The sequence below is a fragment of the Anser cygnoides genome, chromosome 20 (genome assembly GCF_040182565.1).
Source record: "Anser cygnoides isolate HZ-2024a breed goose chromosome 20, Taihu_goose_T2T_genome, whole genome shotgun sequence".
Classification (NCBI taxonomy): Eukaryota; Metazoa; Chordata; class Aves; order Anseriformes; family Anatidae; genus Anser; species Anser cygnoides.
This window is the reverse complement of record NC_089892.1, coordinates 6,254,677-6,269,662: the sequence shown is the minus strand read 5'-3', so window position 1 is coordinate 6,269,662 and position 14,986 is coordinate 6,254,677. Positions and strand designations below refer to the sequence as shown.

At 43.5% G+C, this 14,986-nt stretch overlaps 2 protein-coding genes across 4 annotated transcripts in view; one reads left to right on the top strand and one right to left on the bottom strand.

Moving 5' to 3' along the window:
• Positions 1–584: 584 nt before the first annotated feature.
• DOLK (dolichol kinase) lies at positions 585–5,241 on the bottom strand. The gene is made up of 2 exons (XM_048053100.2): positions 5,124–5,241; positions 585–3,105 (listed from the first exon to the last, which is right to left on the bottom strand). Exon 2 carries the CDS (start codon positions 2,998–3,000, stop codon positions 1,429–1,431), a length of 1,572 nt encoding a protein of 523 aa, XP_047909057.1. The 5' UTR covers positions 3,001–3,105; positions 5,124–5,241; the 3' UTR covers positions 585–1,428.
• NUP188 (nucleoporin 188) overlaps positions 5,185–14,986 on the top strand; it is a 27,479-nt gene continuing 17,677 nt past the window's right edge. For 2 of the 3 annotated variants that reach the window (XM_048053018.2, XM_048053011.2), the window contains exons 1-13: positions 5,185–5,267; positions 7,389–7,443; positions 8,043–8,116; positions 8,713–8,797; positions 9,487–9,567; positions 10,035–10,079; positions 10,697–10,789; positions 10,928–11,047; positions 11,466–11,677; positions 12,453–12,567; positions 13,076–13,276; positions 14,008–14,097; positions 14,653–14,718. In XM_048053018.2, coding sequence (XP_047908975.1) covers positions 5,188–5,267; positions 7,389–7,443; positions 8,043–8,116; positions 8,713–8,797; positions 9,487–9,567; positions 10,035–10,079; positions 10,697–10,789; positions 10,928–11,047; positions 11,466–11,677; positions 12,453–12,567; positions 13,076–13,276; positions 14,008–14,097; positions 14,653–14,718 — 1,317 coding nt within the window. In that variant the 5' untranslated portion in view covers positions 5,185–5,187. Of the gene's footprint in view, positions 5,268–7,388; positions 7,444–7,493; positions 7,787–8,042; positions 8,117–8,712; positions 8,798–9,486; positions 9,568–10,034; positions 10,080–10,696; positions 10,790–10,927; positions 11,048–11,465; positions 11,678–12,452; positions 12,568–13,075; positions 13,277–14,007; positions 14,098–14,652; positions 14,719–14,986 lie in introns of those variants that run through there. The other variant, XM_048053026.2, reaches the window with a different exon arrangement.

The window sequence follows — 14,986 nt, the reverse complement described above, 5'->3', positions numbered from 1 at the left end:
TGGGCAACGCTGCCTCTCGGCTGGTCCTGGCTTGTCCCAGAACAGGCACTGTTGGACCCTGGGGCCTGTTCTGCAAGCCCAAAGCGTGAGTTTTACTCCACCCTGCCTTATTTGCACTCTTAAGACAGTCTCACAGCTAGGACTGCAGGAAAGGATTGTGTAAGGGATCTTGGAGTGGCACTAAGCTCTTCCCAAAACCGTATTGTCGTTCTTTTATGCGAACAAAAGGAGTGTCAGAATGTAACTTCATCCCTCAAAGAAGGATCCTGGAAAGCCAATCTTCTGCTTGGGCATTTCTCAGGGGAATGGAAGAGGCAGGGAGGAGGAGATTAGTTAATATGTCCTGTTCTAATGGATGCTTGGCAAACGGGCAGGAAAAGACAGTCAATACAGAAGTGTTTAATATATAGAAACTAGATCCTCCCCATGGTAGTTATAGGTTTAATTAAACGGACTGAAGTAAACAGTTCTACTCAATCTGTCAACAGAAGCATTTTTCATAAATGATTTGATTAAACAGCTCTCTGGATAAACTACCTCATGGTAACTTAAGCTGAAAAAACGTGCAAAGTGGAAAACTGCAGTAGTGTAAAAGATGTTTATTGACTTCAACAGCCTTCCTGCGTTCACAGTTAGCGCGCAACTAGTTTTTTTTCTTGTGAGCTTGCTTAATTTTTCTTCACTCTAAATTATTTGGAATAATATTTAATAGAGATTAAAATCTTGAGAAACATTTTTCTTGTTGTGGAAACATCCAGGCCTGAAACTGTAACCCTCTTGTTAGCACTACTTGGAATTAAGTCTCTTAAATTCTCAACACTGCGCCCCCACCCCCCCATGAAGTTAGCTCTGCAACTATTGTATCTGAAGTCGTGTTCATGCATTGCAGTGCATTAATAGGGCTCAGTTGATGGTGACTGGATACATCAGGACAGTCATGTCCGCTCTGGGTAGAGTGGCGACCCTCACAAAACATGCTTTAAACAGTGCTTATACAGGAGTGACTTCACATATGCAGTAATACAAGATGACAGCATTCAGTACAGTATGACAAGTTTAGGCTGTGATGCAGTACAGAGGTGGCACGATCTCTTTTCTGTAATTAACTTACCTCTTTTTTCTCTACTCCCTCTGCCTCTGGGCACCCACAAGAGACTTAAAAATAGCATTTTTATTTAACAATCCAATTTATCAGTCATGGTTGGGTTCTTGTGAGGGCAAAGAGCAACTCATGCTGTTTTAAACTAGGAAAAAAAAAAAGAGACCAAAACAAAACTTTTATTAAATAGCCATTTTCTATCTGTTTTTAACAATTTTATCTGCTGTACCAAAAGCAATGTTTAGATTGGCTTTCATCTCTCACTGTAGTGCATATTCTATTTCCACTTTTCTCTAGAAATGGAGAAATCTCTGTTCCTGGAAGTGCTTCTAAGCCATAAACATTATCTGGAGGTAGAGGGGCAACAGCAGATTATCGATTTGGGTAGTATAAGCTTCCAAAAGGGAAACTAAGCTCACAGATGCCAGAATCCAGGCATAGCTGGAGTTCAGATTCACATTGCTGTCAAAGATCAGAATAAGAGCCACAGCAATGATCTGAGCAAAAATAGCTGTCATTGTGCCTTCAAAGGTCTTCTTTGTTCCTGGCCATTTGATTTCTCCCATGGTACTGCCAAAAACAGAGGCAATGGTGTCTCCTACCCCTACTGCTAGCACCCCGGCGTAGGGGACCAATGCTCCTGCCCCAGACAAGCTGCCTTTAGGAGCACAAGATCTAGGAAACAACCACACTGGGAGGGACATGCCAAGAAGAAGATAAATATGAGTCAAGATTAGAGGTCCGCTGTCTCTTTCATCCAAGAAGAGAGACAGCAAATGCCGAAGAGTTTGGCCAAACGGTTTGATCCTGAAGTACCGGATATATTCTAGGAATATGAACACTGCCAGACACAGGACTGCAGCAACATAGAGAAGCTGGCGGTCATAAATCAGTCCGGGAACATAAGTAGCTACAACAATGAAATGGAAATATTTCCTGGTTATAGTTGAGGCCTGGTGCTTTTTAGATTCAGATGATCTCTTAGCGTTCTGGTAGAAAACTATGCCACATGCTGAAGCAGCCAAAAAGGTCCAATATACAAGAAGGTAAACTCTTGTCTGTGTCTGAAATAAAAACTGGAGTAGCCAGAACAAAGGGTTCCTCTGGATCAGTCGGTAAAGCCAAGGCATGATGACCCCTAAGCCTAGCACTGCTGTCATCATGTGGAAAAACATGGAGGAGATCCACGTACCCGAATCCATGAAAATGAAGAGAACAGTGAAGAAAAGCCCAAGAAGAATAACTCCGATAACTGCCACCAGAAGGAAAAAGTCTATGGGCTCACCTCTGCCCTCAACAACATTCAGCGAGCGTTTGATGAGCTGATTGAGAACAAAACTTATACCTCCAAGCACTAGCAATGCTTCTCCAGGGGTAAAACATCGAGGCAACAAGTAAAGCAAGATCATGCTGAGGTAGACAAAAATTAGCAGCACCTCTAGGACCTCTATCACTTCTGAAACAGTCAAAGAGTGCTTCATGGTATAGATAATTATACTGCCAGCAACACCAGTGAGTATGCAAGTGTTGGTGGGCACGGGTTTTGTGATGCCAACCGCTATTACAGACAAAAAGAGAGCAACCAACATGCCAGTGGAAGCTACGACTATGCCAAAACGTTCAAAGTACACAATGCCAGCAGCCTTGCACCTCTCCTTCATCGCTATCCCCAACAAGGGGATGACCATGCTAGCTGGCAGGAGGCCGCTGTTCGCTGCTGCGCGGAACTGGAAGACGGCCCCCCCCAGCCGCAGCAGCCGGTCCCATTTGAACTGGACATAAAAAGCCTGGATGGCAAGAGCTACAGAGCACCAGGAGTAGCGGTCCCACACCACCGCGTGCACGCACAGCACGATGGTGAACACGATCAGCGATTCCACCAGCACAGGCTTGTTTAACATGATTCCAGTCCGGCGTGGCTCAGGGATGCAAGATCTTTCTCACGAGTCCTGATATTCCTGATAATTGTCCACCAGGCAGAATTCCCTTTCATGCTACTGCGCTTCCTATTAGAAAACAAACAAGCAATTAAAGTGAATAATATAAGAGCTAAAGCTTCTGTACACCTGTCTTATTTTTAAGCTCACTTTAAACTGACAGTTATGTGCCAATTATTAATGTCAATACAGGTAAATAAAACCAGTAAAACCAAAGTGATAAGGGATTAGTCAAAATCGTTATCTCCATTTGAGAATCCAAGACGTCAGTCTGCAGTGATGAAGCAAACCACTCGATACAGGACTATTCAGGTACACTGCAACAGAAATACTTAATATTGTGTCTGAATTAAAACATGAAGCACGCAAGCCATATCTATTCCCAGAAGGCTTCAATGTGACAGTGTAAAATGGAAATATAGTTGTTGTAAAATAGCTTAAGGGTAATTTTAGAAACTACTTTTGTATGCTGTTTTCAGTGCAGTTTTACGGAATGTTTTTCCTTTTACTAGGTATTTCTCTCTGATTCTCTGCTGTTCAAGCTGCTTCCCCCCCCCAACCTCTCTCTCTTTCTGTTACTGGTGTTATGATTGAACACTTTCCTTACAGCAAGAGTGGTTTTATAATGCTATGTAGTGTTTACAACAGAAGTAGCAAAGAAAACATCACAAGCATTGAGGGGAAAAAAAGTCAAGTGGCATACTTGACCTAATTTTGATCTATTATCAGAATTGTCAAGATAAGCTAAATTGGAGAGCTTGGCACAGAGAAAGCAAACAAATCATCTTGCCTCTAGTTGTGAGAGTACATTCATCACATCCTATCAGTTTGTATGGAAGGCTATCACTTTATTTTAAATCCTGTTTTTCATTCAGAGATCTCAGCAGGAATATTAATGGGTATCTATCAAAGTTTGTACTCCAAACTCCCTTACACCGTGCATCTGGAGAGTTTTCTTTACGACCTCATATTGAAAACATTTTTTTTAGATTGCTTTTTGGCATCTGTAGAGTCTGAAATACTTGACTGCCAACCAACTACGTTGTATGTCCTGTTGCTAAACAGCTAGATCAGGCCAACTGCAATCTTTTTGCCGTTTATTTTTTTTGATAAAACAGGAAAAGAATTAACCATGGAGTTAACAAAAAAGATCTGGCATGGGCAATGTCTGCCTATGACCAATACTGGTTTTGGGGTCCTCCCAGTTTGTGGGCATAGGGTTTTGGGGCCCCCTCAGTTTGTGGGCATGGGAAGGGGAAACTCAACAGGTGTCTGAGAAGAGGGAGGGCAAATACCACAAGCTGGCCAGAGACCAGAAAAGTTCTCGCCCTTCGCCTGGCAAGTTTAAGGCTGCAGCCCAGCGCTTGCACCAGGAATGACAGGCAATGGCCTCCTGCAGCAGGCAGCCTGCCAGCTGGGCCACAGGACCAGGAAGAATTTCACCAGACAAAATGCCGATCTTCTGCTGCAACACAGCAGCTCCTGAAAGCCCCGGGGTGCCCTTTTTGAGGCGAGGCAGTTCCCCCCCGAGCCACCCCTGGGCCTGCTGCGGCCCCCCCCGGGCACCTCCTGTGCCTGAAGGGGGCTTCCAGGGACCTGAGGGGGGCTCCTCCTCGGGGAGAGTGGCAACAGGACACAGGGTAATGGCTTTGAGCTGAAAGAGGGGAGATTTGGATGGGATAGAAGGAAAAATTATTTATGGTGAGGGTGGAGGAGAGGGTTGGATTGGGTGTAAGGGAGGAATTCTTTGTGATGAGGGCGGTGGGGAGGTTTAGGTTGGATATAAAGAAGAAATTATTGATGATGAGGCCGCAGGGGAGGTTTAGATGGGATACAAGGAATAAATTCTTTACGGTGAGGGCCGCGGGGAGGTTTAGATGGAATACGAGGTAAAAATTCTTTGCGATGAGGGCGGCGGGGCACTGGAACAGCGCAGGGCAGCTTCCCAAACGCCCTCTCTTCCTCCCCAGCCTCCTCCCTCTGTTCCCCCGAGCCCTCCGCGTACCCCCGCCGGGCCGGGCCGGGCACAGGCCGCAGCACCGGGACCCCCCCCCCGGCCGCCCCCCGCCGCGGGGCTCCGCACCCACCTGGCCGCCCGCCGCCATCTTGGCGCTGCCGCTGTCACATGACCGAAACGAACAGCACCACGTGATGCCGGCGGCGGAGAGCGCCCCGCGCGGCGGGTCACGTGAGAGGGGAGCGAAGATGGCGGCGGGCGGGCTGTGCGCGAGGTGCGGGGACGCGGCGGCGGCGGCGGCGGCGGCGGGAATGGGGGGGGGGGCGGGGGAGGGGGCCGGGGCTGCGCGCGCGCGCTCGGTGAGAGGGAAGGGGGTGGGGGGATGGGGGGCGCGGCGGAGAGGAGGGGGGGGAGCGGTGAGGGGAGGGTTAACGGGCGCGGGGCCCGCGCCGGCATGGCCACGCCCCTCTGTGCGGCTCGGCCACGCCCCCCGCTGCATGGACACGCCCCCAGAGTGGCGAGGCCACGCCCCCGCGGGTTGGCCCCGCCCCTGAATGTGTGGCGTGGCCACGCCCCCCGCAACATGGCCCCGCCCCCGCCCCTCGCCTCAGGGTCCCCCCCTGAGGGAGCGGGGGCTGTGGGGCGCCTCCGCCTGTGGGGGTGTCTGAGGAGGTCCCGTCACGGCTTTGGCGGGGGTGCTCCCCGTTAGGCTCCGGGGCCAGAGCTCTTCGTGCTCTCCTTCAGTGGGTTGAGGCTTTTTTGTCCAAAACAGCCGGCGGGTGTTGCTGGTGATTTATATTTTTAGTGTTTTGTGGTTCTTGTGCCCTGCGGTACCATGAAGGACGGAGTGCTAAGTAGCACCGCTATTTAAAAGCTTCAGCTGCCGAGCTGAGTTCGTGATTTGTGCAAAAAACCTGAGGTGTCGGTCAGGTCTTGGTGCGGAGCGGTCCTCACGGAGAGCATAGAGTTCAGAACTTGGCTTCTCACTTTTTGGAGAGCTGTGGCTATAACACCCAAATAGCAGCGGTGTGGAAGATGTACAAAGGAAGCTATTTGATGAACCCTTTCTTCAGTGCTCGCTTTAGAGTAGTGCCTTTGTTTGCTTATTTGACATTTATTGTGGCATTTTTAGGCTTGTTTGTCCCTAGATGCCTAATTTTTACTAAAATAATGCCTCCTAACGGGACAAGAGCACCACTGTTACCTCACACACAGAGCTTTCCTTCCCCAGCTGTCTCAGAGTCCAATTAACGAACTGGCAACGAGCACTGGTCTGTTGTAACCCTGGGTTAGGAAGGAAGGGCAAGGAGCGGGGCTGGCTCCGCTAGGATGCTGTTCTGTCCTGCAAAGTGAATTTTGTTACAATTCAGTTGCCTTCCAGCACTCCGGGTGGGCTGCGGAGGCTGCACCCACGGCTGGCTGCCGGCTAGGTCAGGAGAAGTCCTGTAGCTCTGCCGCAGGCAGGTGCATCTGGCGAGGAATCCGGGGGAAGAAATTATGTTGACAGGTGTAATAAAAATGATAGGTTTTATAAGCCACTGAAATGGCACCGTGTGTCAGAAGTGCCAGGTGACTTACGCTGCCACAGGGAGTTATTTCAGTGCTGCCAGTCTAAAGACAAGTTAATGAGTGTGCTTGCTTTCATAGACTGTCTTTGCGTGGGGAATTGTGGCGTTCGACTCCTGGTTTGTATTACACTGCTAACAGTCATCAGTTTGCTGAGTTCCTGAACTACTCCTGTTGGCAAGCATCCTTTGCAGAGCTGTTGTAGGGAGACTAACCTTTCTAGATACATGTGCTAGGGAGTGAATTTGATCTTTATATTTTAGCACAGGTTGTTTTTTCTACAAATTTCACAGCAAGCAGGAAGAAACAACGAGCTCAGGATGAATATTTTGATGAGCAGAGGCAAATACTCTGTCCTATGGAAAAGTGTTGCATTCTTTCACTTCACCCAGTTTTATATTCCACTTTGAGTGAAGGTGGAAAGTGTTAAAGAAGGATTTGTTTGGAGTATGGCATCAAATGAATCCGAATAAAATTGTTCTGTAATTTAATTGTTCTGTACTTTAATTAGGTTTCTTTTTTATAACCCCCAAACATAGAAGTAGCAAGATCAGATTGAGCTGATAAGCTGATAGAAATAGCATACTTTGATATGAGGTTACAAATTTTGTTATATCAGCAGTCACTCTTTTGGTCTTTCTTGGGTTCTTCCAGCACATCTGAAATTGCTCAACTAAAAACTAATGTCCTTTAATTAATTTTTCTTGTAGCTTATATTGCATTGTGATCTCCAAAATAACTGCAAGTTTGAAAAGGTGCGCTCTAAATTGAAGCCTGAATTGGTGTTGATTATTAAAGCGCTCTCCACCTTTTTTTTTTTTTTTTACAGGAGCAGCAGAGAATTGTGGACAATTCTCCTGGGCAGATCAGCTTTAAGAGAACCAGTAAGTCCATGTCTTGCTAAGCAGGTTTGCCTGTCACTGAATGGACTCCGTGGACAAATACATCATTTGTACATCTGTTTGAATATGAGTTTTGCTGCTTTTCCCTTTTCCTTGGTGGGATTTTTGTTGTTCTTTCTCCGCTACTTGTTTATTCTTCCACTCCTTGTTTATAGCTGCTTCACGAACTGCTGCCTGGAAGGGTGTATGTGAAAAGCTGGTGCCCTTTCTGGAGTGGACACAAGTGCTACTTTCTAGACTGACTGCTCTGGGGTATTCATGAGTGGTACAGCCTGCTTCCTTATTTTCTGGGACGGAGCCCGTGCTTTCAAGAATGTGCCCAGAGGTTGGAAATGCAAATGTATCTGAACCTAGTCCGTTGCCTCCTTTCCTCTCCCTTCCCTATATTAGGCAAGGCAGCAAGCTTTCTCATGCAATATACACCTTGAATCAGTCTGAATCATAGATGCTGTTGTTGTTTGCCTTGTGTCCTTGTCTGGTTTTGGTGGTGGAATGTCCTTGCTTCACTTAAATTGAACAAATCTGATACTCAATGGTGGATGTTGAGGAGTCTGTTCAATAGTATTTGGTTCTCTTTTCAGGCACAGATTGCAGCAGAACTGAACAAGCACTGGCAGAGGTTTTTAGAGGGACTTTCATACTACAAACCTCCAAGGTATGGTAATTGCCTGATTTTAGAAATTAACCTTTAAAACGGGATCTACTAATAAGCTGAGGAACATGTTGAGTATCTCTCTCTTATTACATAAAAACAGATTTTTACTCTCTTGCCTGACTTGAGATTTCTGGAGAGGAATACCAGTAGAAAGTGCTTAATCCAAATAACATTTTGTGGCATGAAATAAAGATCAGAAAGAAGTAACAGCAGTTTCTGCTCTCATTACCAGTGTTAAGTAGCTCTTAACCCTTGCCTCTGCTGAGTTGCGGTGATCAAGTACAAGTGTGCAGCCTGCAGAGAATTGACTCCTCTTGACACTTAGTCATGCTGGAAAGATAACCAGACTCTCTCACTGGAAAAGATAGAATGAATATAGCCTGTGTTTATTGTAATAGTAAGATAGTGAACAATGTTGAGTGTTATCTGGTAGGAAGATTACTGAATAGTGCTGTATGAAGCATTGAAAGGCCACTGAGAGGAAAAAAGTGTCAAGTTCAAACTGATAAAATTGAGAGCTTTGAAATTAAGCCTCTTCAGCTCATTCCTTGGTGTTGCTCCATTTTTAACAATGAAAAATTTCTTTTTTTCTTTAGTACAACTTCAGCAGAAAAAGTAAAAGCTGATAAAGATGTAGCTGCTCCACTAAAAGAACTGGGTCTGAGGGTCAGCAAGTTTTTGGTGAGTGAAGATGCTATCCTGATTTTTTTTTTTTTATCCCTGCACTTGGATTGCATTGTTATTGGGATTCTGTTAAGTAAGCTTCTTGATGTTGAATAGAGGCAAACTTAAGTTTCTCTCAGTTAAAAATAATCTAAAGGATGTTACAAGTACCCGCAGGAGCTCTAGGTCAACATTTTTTAAAGTTGTTAGTGGCCCTGAGTTGCTTCAGTTTTGCTGGTTAACAACCCCTCCTGCCGGAAAGGGGTTTCAGCTTTTCAAAAGCAGTCACCCTCATCTGGTCTTGAGTTCTTTCAAGATATCTGTGATTGCTCAGCTAAAACCGATGTCCCTTAAAGTAGCTGCCGTGTTTGAAAATACCGTCTGTTTGCTGCAAGATTATGGTCCTTCAAGCCAGAAATCAGAATTAGGTGACTGGTGGCTGTACCTTTATTTAAATGAGTGTTGTGCTCCTTTCACTGAAGTTAATCTGGCTACATCTAAATGACATCAAAGCTTATGTATTTTTCTTTAAATGGAACTGCTAACTTGAACAAGTGTCACCCTGGAAAGTAAAAAAAATCTATTGGTGTATTTGGGAAATTATTTATTCTGAAGAGAAAGGCTGCGTGAGTATTTGGAGAGAATCTTTGTCTTAAATTAATTCACTTGCCTTTTATTCACTTTAGAGCATCTCTCTTTTTTTTCAGGGTTTGGATGAAGAGCAAAGTGTGCAGTTGTTACAGTGTTATCTTCAAGAAGATTACAGAGGAACAAGAGACTCCCTGAAGGTCCGTAGCTCCCATTTATTTTCTGTTCACTCTGCATCTCTCCTTAGTACCAGTAATTTGTTGATGAATTATGGTCACATACAAGCCCAAATTCTGACTTGAAAATGACTTTGTAATTATTATTATCTGAACCTGCAATGCTCAAGTGCCGCTTTACAGAAATGCGATAGCAGATATCTAAGCCTAACGTTCTGGTACCTCTTCCTGCGTGAATCTCTCTGCAGGGATTCAGCTTCTTCCTCTGTCGCAGGAATACAGCAAAGCTACAGATTTGTGAAGGAGAGCGAGTGGAGATGAACAAACAGATAGTTATTAATGAACGTTTTGACTTTGTACATTTGGAATCTGTCTTTCCAAAAGAAACAGAAAAATTCTCTCATTTCTTTCAGTCTTTATTTTTTGTGAATATTTTGTCAGTTGATATTTCTGCAATAAGTAATTGTTTATTTTGTGGTGGTTTGCTTTAGACAGTTCTTCAGGATGAAAGGCAGAGTCAGGCTCTGATGCTGAAGGTTAGTCACTTCCGTTTGTATTTTCTATTGATCTGAGAACCAACTTTATTTTGTGGATTCAGAAACCTTGGAATAATTGAAGTATTCCTTCATATAACGAACAAATTTTAGAAGATGCTTCTGAAATAGGGATGGACATATATATATTTGAGCAGTGTTAATAGTTGCTATGGAAAGGAAACTGTAGGCTCAATGTCAAGGAATTTAGCTGGTCAGATGTATGCTCCCACATTTTCCAAAGCTTGTGGGCTTGTGTGTTGCTATCTGAAGTGACAACTCCGAAATAGAGTGATGATCACAGCTGGTAGAGATTACTGAAGATTAAGAATGGGAGGTGACCTCTGTATCTTCTTGCATTCCTTTCCTGAGTTTTCTCAGTTAGCAGTGTAATTATAGACATGTCCCTATGGGCATTTTTTATTGAATTCTGTAAAGTTAATTAAGGTTTGGTTTTTTTTTTTTTCAGATAGCTTAAAACTGCTTAGTTGAAACTCCATCTGTAGTGTTTGAGCCCTACGTGTTCTGGTGCTGAGGGCCTTGGCTGTGTGTGGGGCAGGAAGGTGAATGAGAGGTGGACACAATACCAAACTGATATTGGTGACGTTCTATATTCACAGCTTGCTGACTATTACTATGAAGAGAGGATCTGTATTCTGCGCTGTGTCCTCCATCTACTCACTTATTTTCAGGACGAGAGGCACCCTTATACAGTGAGTACAGGAACCTTTTCCTGGATATGGTGTCATTGAAGTAGGCTAAATACTTAAGTTGCATAGAAGTTGTCCACCTGTGATTGTAAAAAGCGCATAGGTGTGCATGTGAAAAGATAATTTCTTTATTTTTTTTAGGCACAATACTTCCAGTGTGTCGACAAGTTGGGAAAGGAACTAATTCCTAATTACCGGAAACAATATGAAGAACTGTACAAAGCAGAAGCTCCTACATGGGAAACACATGGAAATCTCATGGTATATTTTTTTCATACTGTTCTTTATCAAACTTACATAGTCTTTCGTGGTACAGAGTGTGTTGGAAAATGTGTATGTGCAGATGCAGCTAGAACGGATGGTTCTCTTGGTCCAAGAAATATAAAAATTGTTTTCTGTTTAGCAGAACACACTTTTGCTCAGAAACAAAGCGAGTTGTTCGAAACGTATTCTTCCTTGTAAGAAATCTGTTGACAGCACTAGGCTTGCAGATCCATTTTTGTGCAGCTCTTTACGATCTCTTTGCATCAGTATACTCTGTATTTATAGTGGCTTTTCCTGCAGCTGGTGCAAACCACTGACTATGCAAACTTTGAAATGCTTCAGAATGTCTTGGTTTCTAATTGCTCTGACTGATCTGTGAGCTTTGTGTATGACAGTAAGACTTTCCCTTGTGCAGACAGAGCGTCAGGTTTCTCGTTGGTTTGTGCAATGCCTCCGTGAGCAGTCCATGCTGCTGGAAGTCATCTTCCTCTACTATGCATACTTTGAAATGGGACCAGATGAGCTTCTAGAATTTGCGAAGATGTTCAAAGAACAGGGGTTTGGCACTAGACAAACCAACAGACACTTGGTAGATGAGAGCATGGATCACCTGGTGGATCGTATCGGGTAAGTGAAGTGTATTTGTGAAGTGAGTACAGAACAAAATAATTTTCCTCAGTAAAAAAAAATATTTTATAATTCTCTCTGTTGCCTCTTAAAATCATGACTATTTCAAGCTAAGCTAATTGTGATGAAGGTGAAATATATTTTCTGGTCGCATTGGAAGTTTGTGGCAAAATGAAGGTGTGATTGCAAAATAGAGAGGCATCCATATACTAGCTTTAAGCTAGCTGTCTCTGGTGTGAATGGCAATGAAGATAGTGCCACTTGTTCTTAGATGGTCTAGTGATAAAGCGAAACTGCATCTTCACAGTCCTGTGCTCAGAGGCTGGCTGCTGCCTGCGCAGAGGTTAGCCCCGTACTGTTAACTGTGTTGCCTCAGCACAAGGTCTCGTGGGTCTGCTCGCAATAGTGGCGATAATGTCTTCATTTTGCTTTGTGGGACATAACTCAAGATGCAGCCAGAAGGAATGAAAATCCTGGTGAGTGGTAAAGACTTTCAAAGGTGGAAAAGCTATCTTGAAATTTCAGAGACTCTTTTGGCTGTTCAACCAGGAATGATAATTTTGAAGATTTTAATCTGTCAGATACCAGCATTTCAAGACAAAATCTGGATAACCTGCTGTTAATTTCATCTTAATTTCTTACTGCTTCAGAGAACAACTGAACCCATGCAAACTAAAGGTTCTTCTTTGACCATTTATCAATTTCTTTTTTAAAACTGAGTTCTTAAATGAAGTGTCTAACCTACTTGATTTTTTTTCCCCTTTCCTGCTTGCAGCTACTTTAGTGCTCTTATTCTGGTGGAAGGCATGGAAATTGACGCCCTCCATGAGCGAGCTTTGGATGATAGGACAGACGAGCACAAATTAGCCAATAATTCACATATCCACCAGGTAAAGCAGTAGCAGAATAACCCCTGTTTGGCTTAACAATATAGAACTTTGGTTATCCAAGCAGTGCTGTTAAAAAGATTACATCTGTAAGTTTCTGGTCCTTGTGTTTGTTGACCAAATGTAAGAGCTAGCATCCACGTAACAATTTGGGACAAATAAGAAAGAGATTAATTCTTTTCCCACTTATATTTGCTTGATTATTTTGAGCCTTTCTCTAAAGAAAGGTGCGCGCAGGGAAGTAGGCCATGAGAAGGGAATGAAACAGAAGATTGTTAGCCTCAGGGCTTTTAGGACAGAGGACATCTGAGGCTAGAACAGCTGTAAGTCAGTAAACCACACACAAAAACAGACCAAGACTGCAACCATATAATTTGGTCAGTTGCATATTTGAAATGATTATGTGCAAGAGAAGGCTGACTGTTTGCACCTTCCTGCTATCGGCTACATGCTTGCTGAGCATGAGCTGCTTTCACAGGATCTCACTTGTCTTGCTCTTGTCTCTGTGCAGGAAATGGACAGTCAGCTGCTGCAGTTGGGAGATGTCTCACATCATGCTCCAGTGCTTTTGGCTTGGGCGCTGCTCCGTCATACCATAAACCCAGAGGAGTCAACAAACGTTATCAGGAGAATGGGCAGCAATGCTATCCAGCTGAACGTGTTCCAGTATCTGACGAAACTTCTGCGATCATTGAGCAGTGGGGGCAAGAATGTGAGTTCTTACAGTCATATATGTAAGCTCTTAAAGGCTCTTAACTACTAATGATGTAAAGGTGTCTTGGGAAGTGGATGATTTTGAACCAACTAAATCTGGTTTGAACCAGAGCATGCAATAGAGCATGTTTTGTCATATCACCTTCTTTCAGTGAAGAGTAAAAATCAAACTGATACTAAACAGATTTTTATGATGAAGTAATAACTAAAAAAGAATAATAAAAAAACAACTTTTGTAAGTTGAGGAGCTATATCTCATTTGAACAGAATACACTACTTTAATCACATTTTTTGATTTGCCTCCACAGGTGTACTTGCCAGTGTAGGTCTTGAGTACTAGCTGATCTAACTCTGCACTGTTCTCTGTATATGGTTTCACGAGACAACACAGTGTATGAGGGTAAATGACTTCGTAGGCAGAAACCAGTGAAAGCAAATCTTTCTGATTTCTCTGAACACTGAATGCTTCTATTTTTTCTGTGTTTTTAATGGTAATGGTAGAAGCAGTGAAAAATTTCGCAGTTCAGTGAAGTATTTCGTGTTGTGTGTGGCTTCAGTCGTGACTGCTTCCTATTTTATTGCTCCTGTGCTGCCTGCAGCAAGGATATACAATAGAGACAGTTACTCAGAGGTGCCCACAGTTTCTAAAGCGGACTAAGTACTGTTATGCAGTGTGCTCTGTAATTCATAATCTTTCCTCTAATGGTCTTGTGTATTCTTTCTTCCCAGTGTATTGTCAGCACAGCTTGTATGTGTATTTATGGGCTTCTTTCCTTTGTCCTGACATCACTGGAGTTACATACGTTGGGCAATCAGCAGGTAAGCATCCAATACTCATTGCATCTATTAACTAATTTGATATAACCTTTCATAAGTGATGCTAATTACATTAGTTAAATTTTAGTGCGGCATTTGAAATAGCAAACTTTGTGATTTAGATCGATCTAAAAGACTGACTAAATGTGCGTTGTGTAAACCAGTCTTCAGAGGTGTTTACTGATTAATAATGAAACATAGCATATGGAAGTCCTAGGGATTTGAAACTAGTTGTTGATGTGTTATTTCCAAAGCAATGGAAATAATACATACTCAGTTTTTAAGTTTAAGAAGATATCATGTAGCCTTTTGCAGATTTAGTGGGCATGTTTGTCCTGGCCAGTCCACTCCTTGATAAGGAGCATGGTGTTAGACTTGCCATGTGGTCTGAGTTTGTGCATGCGGTGTGTTTCCTTCTGTTCTGACTAGAGGAATTAGTTCCATCTTAGCTAGTAAGCATGGAAACTTAAACTCCAAAGATGTGACAGAATTTGGTTGGGATGTGAACCCTCCCTGTAAAGTTAAATGTTAACTTCTCTTTCCTCTCTTCCATTGAAGGACATAATTGATGCTGCGTGTGAAGTTCTGGCAGCTTCCAGCATTCCTCAGCTCTTCTGGAAGACGGTGCGTGTGCTGGCAACTTCTTTGACCTACCTTGCTTATAACAAAAACTTGATAAAAGATTCCTTTTTAGGAAAAGAACAGACTGATCATATTTAGTTAGCTCATTTTTAGAAGGCCCTGAGGAGCCAGTGTTTGTTTGTATTGATCTTTGATTTACCTTTGCCCTTTCCTGCCTTTTAGGTACATCCTTGGCTTTACTCTTGAAGGATACTGGAACAAGTTTTAATATAGGTGATAGTTTAAACCAGGGCTGGGATTGCAAAGATTG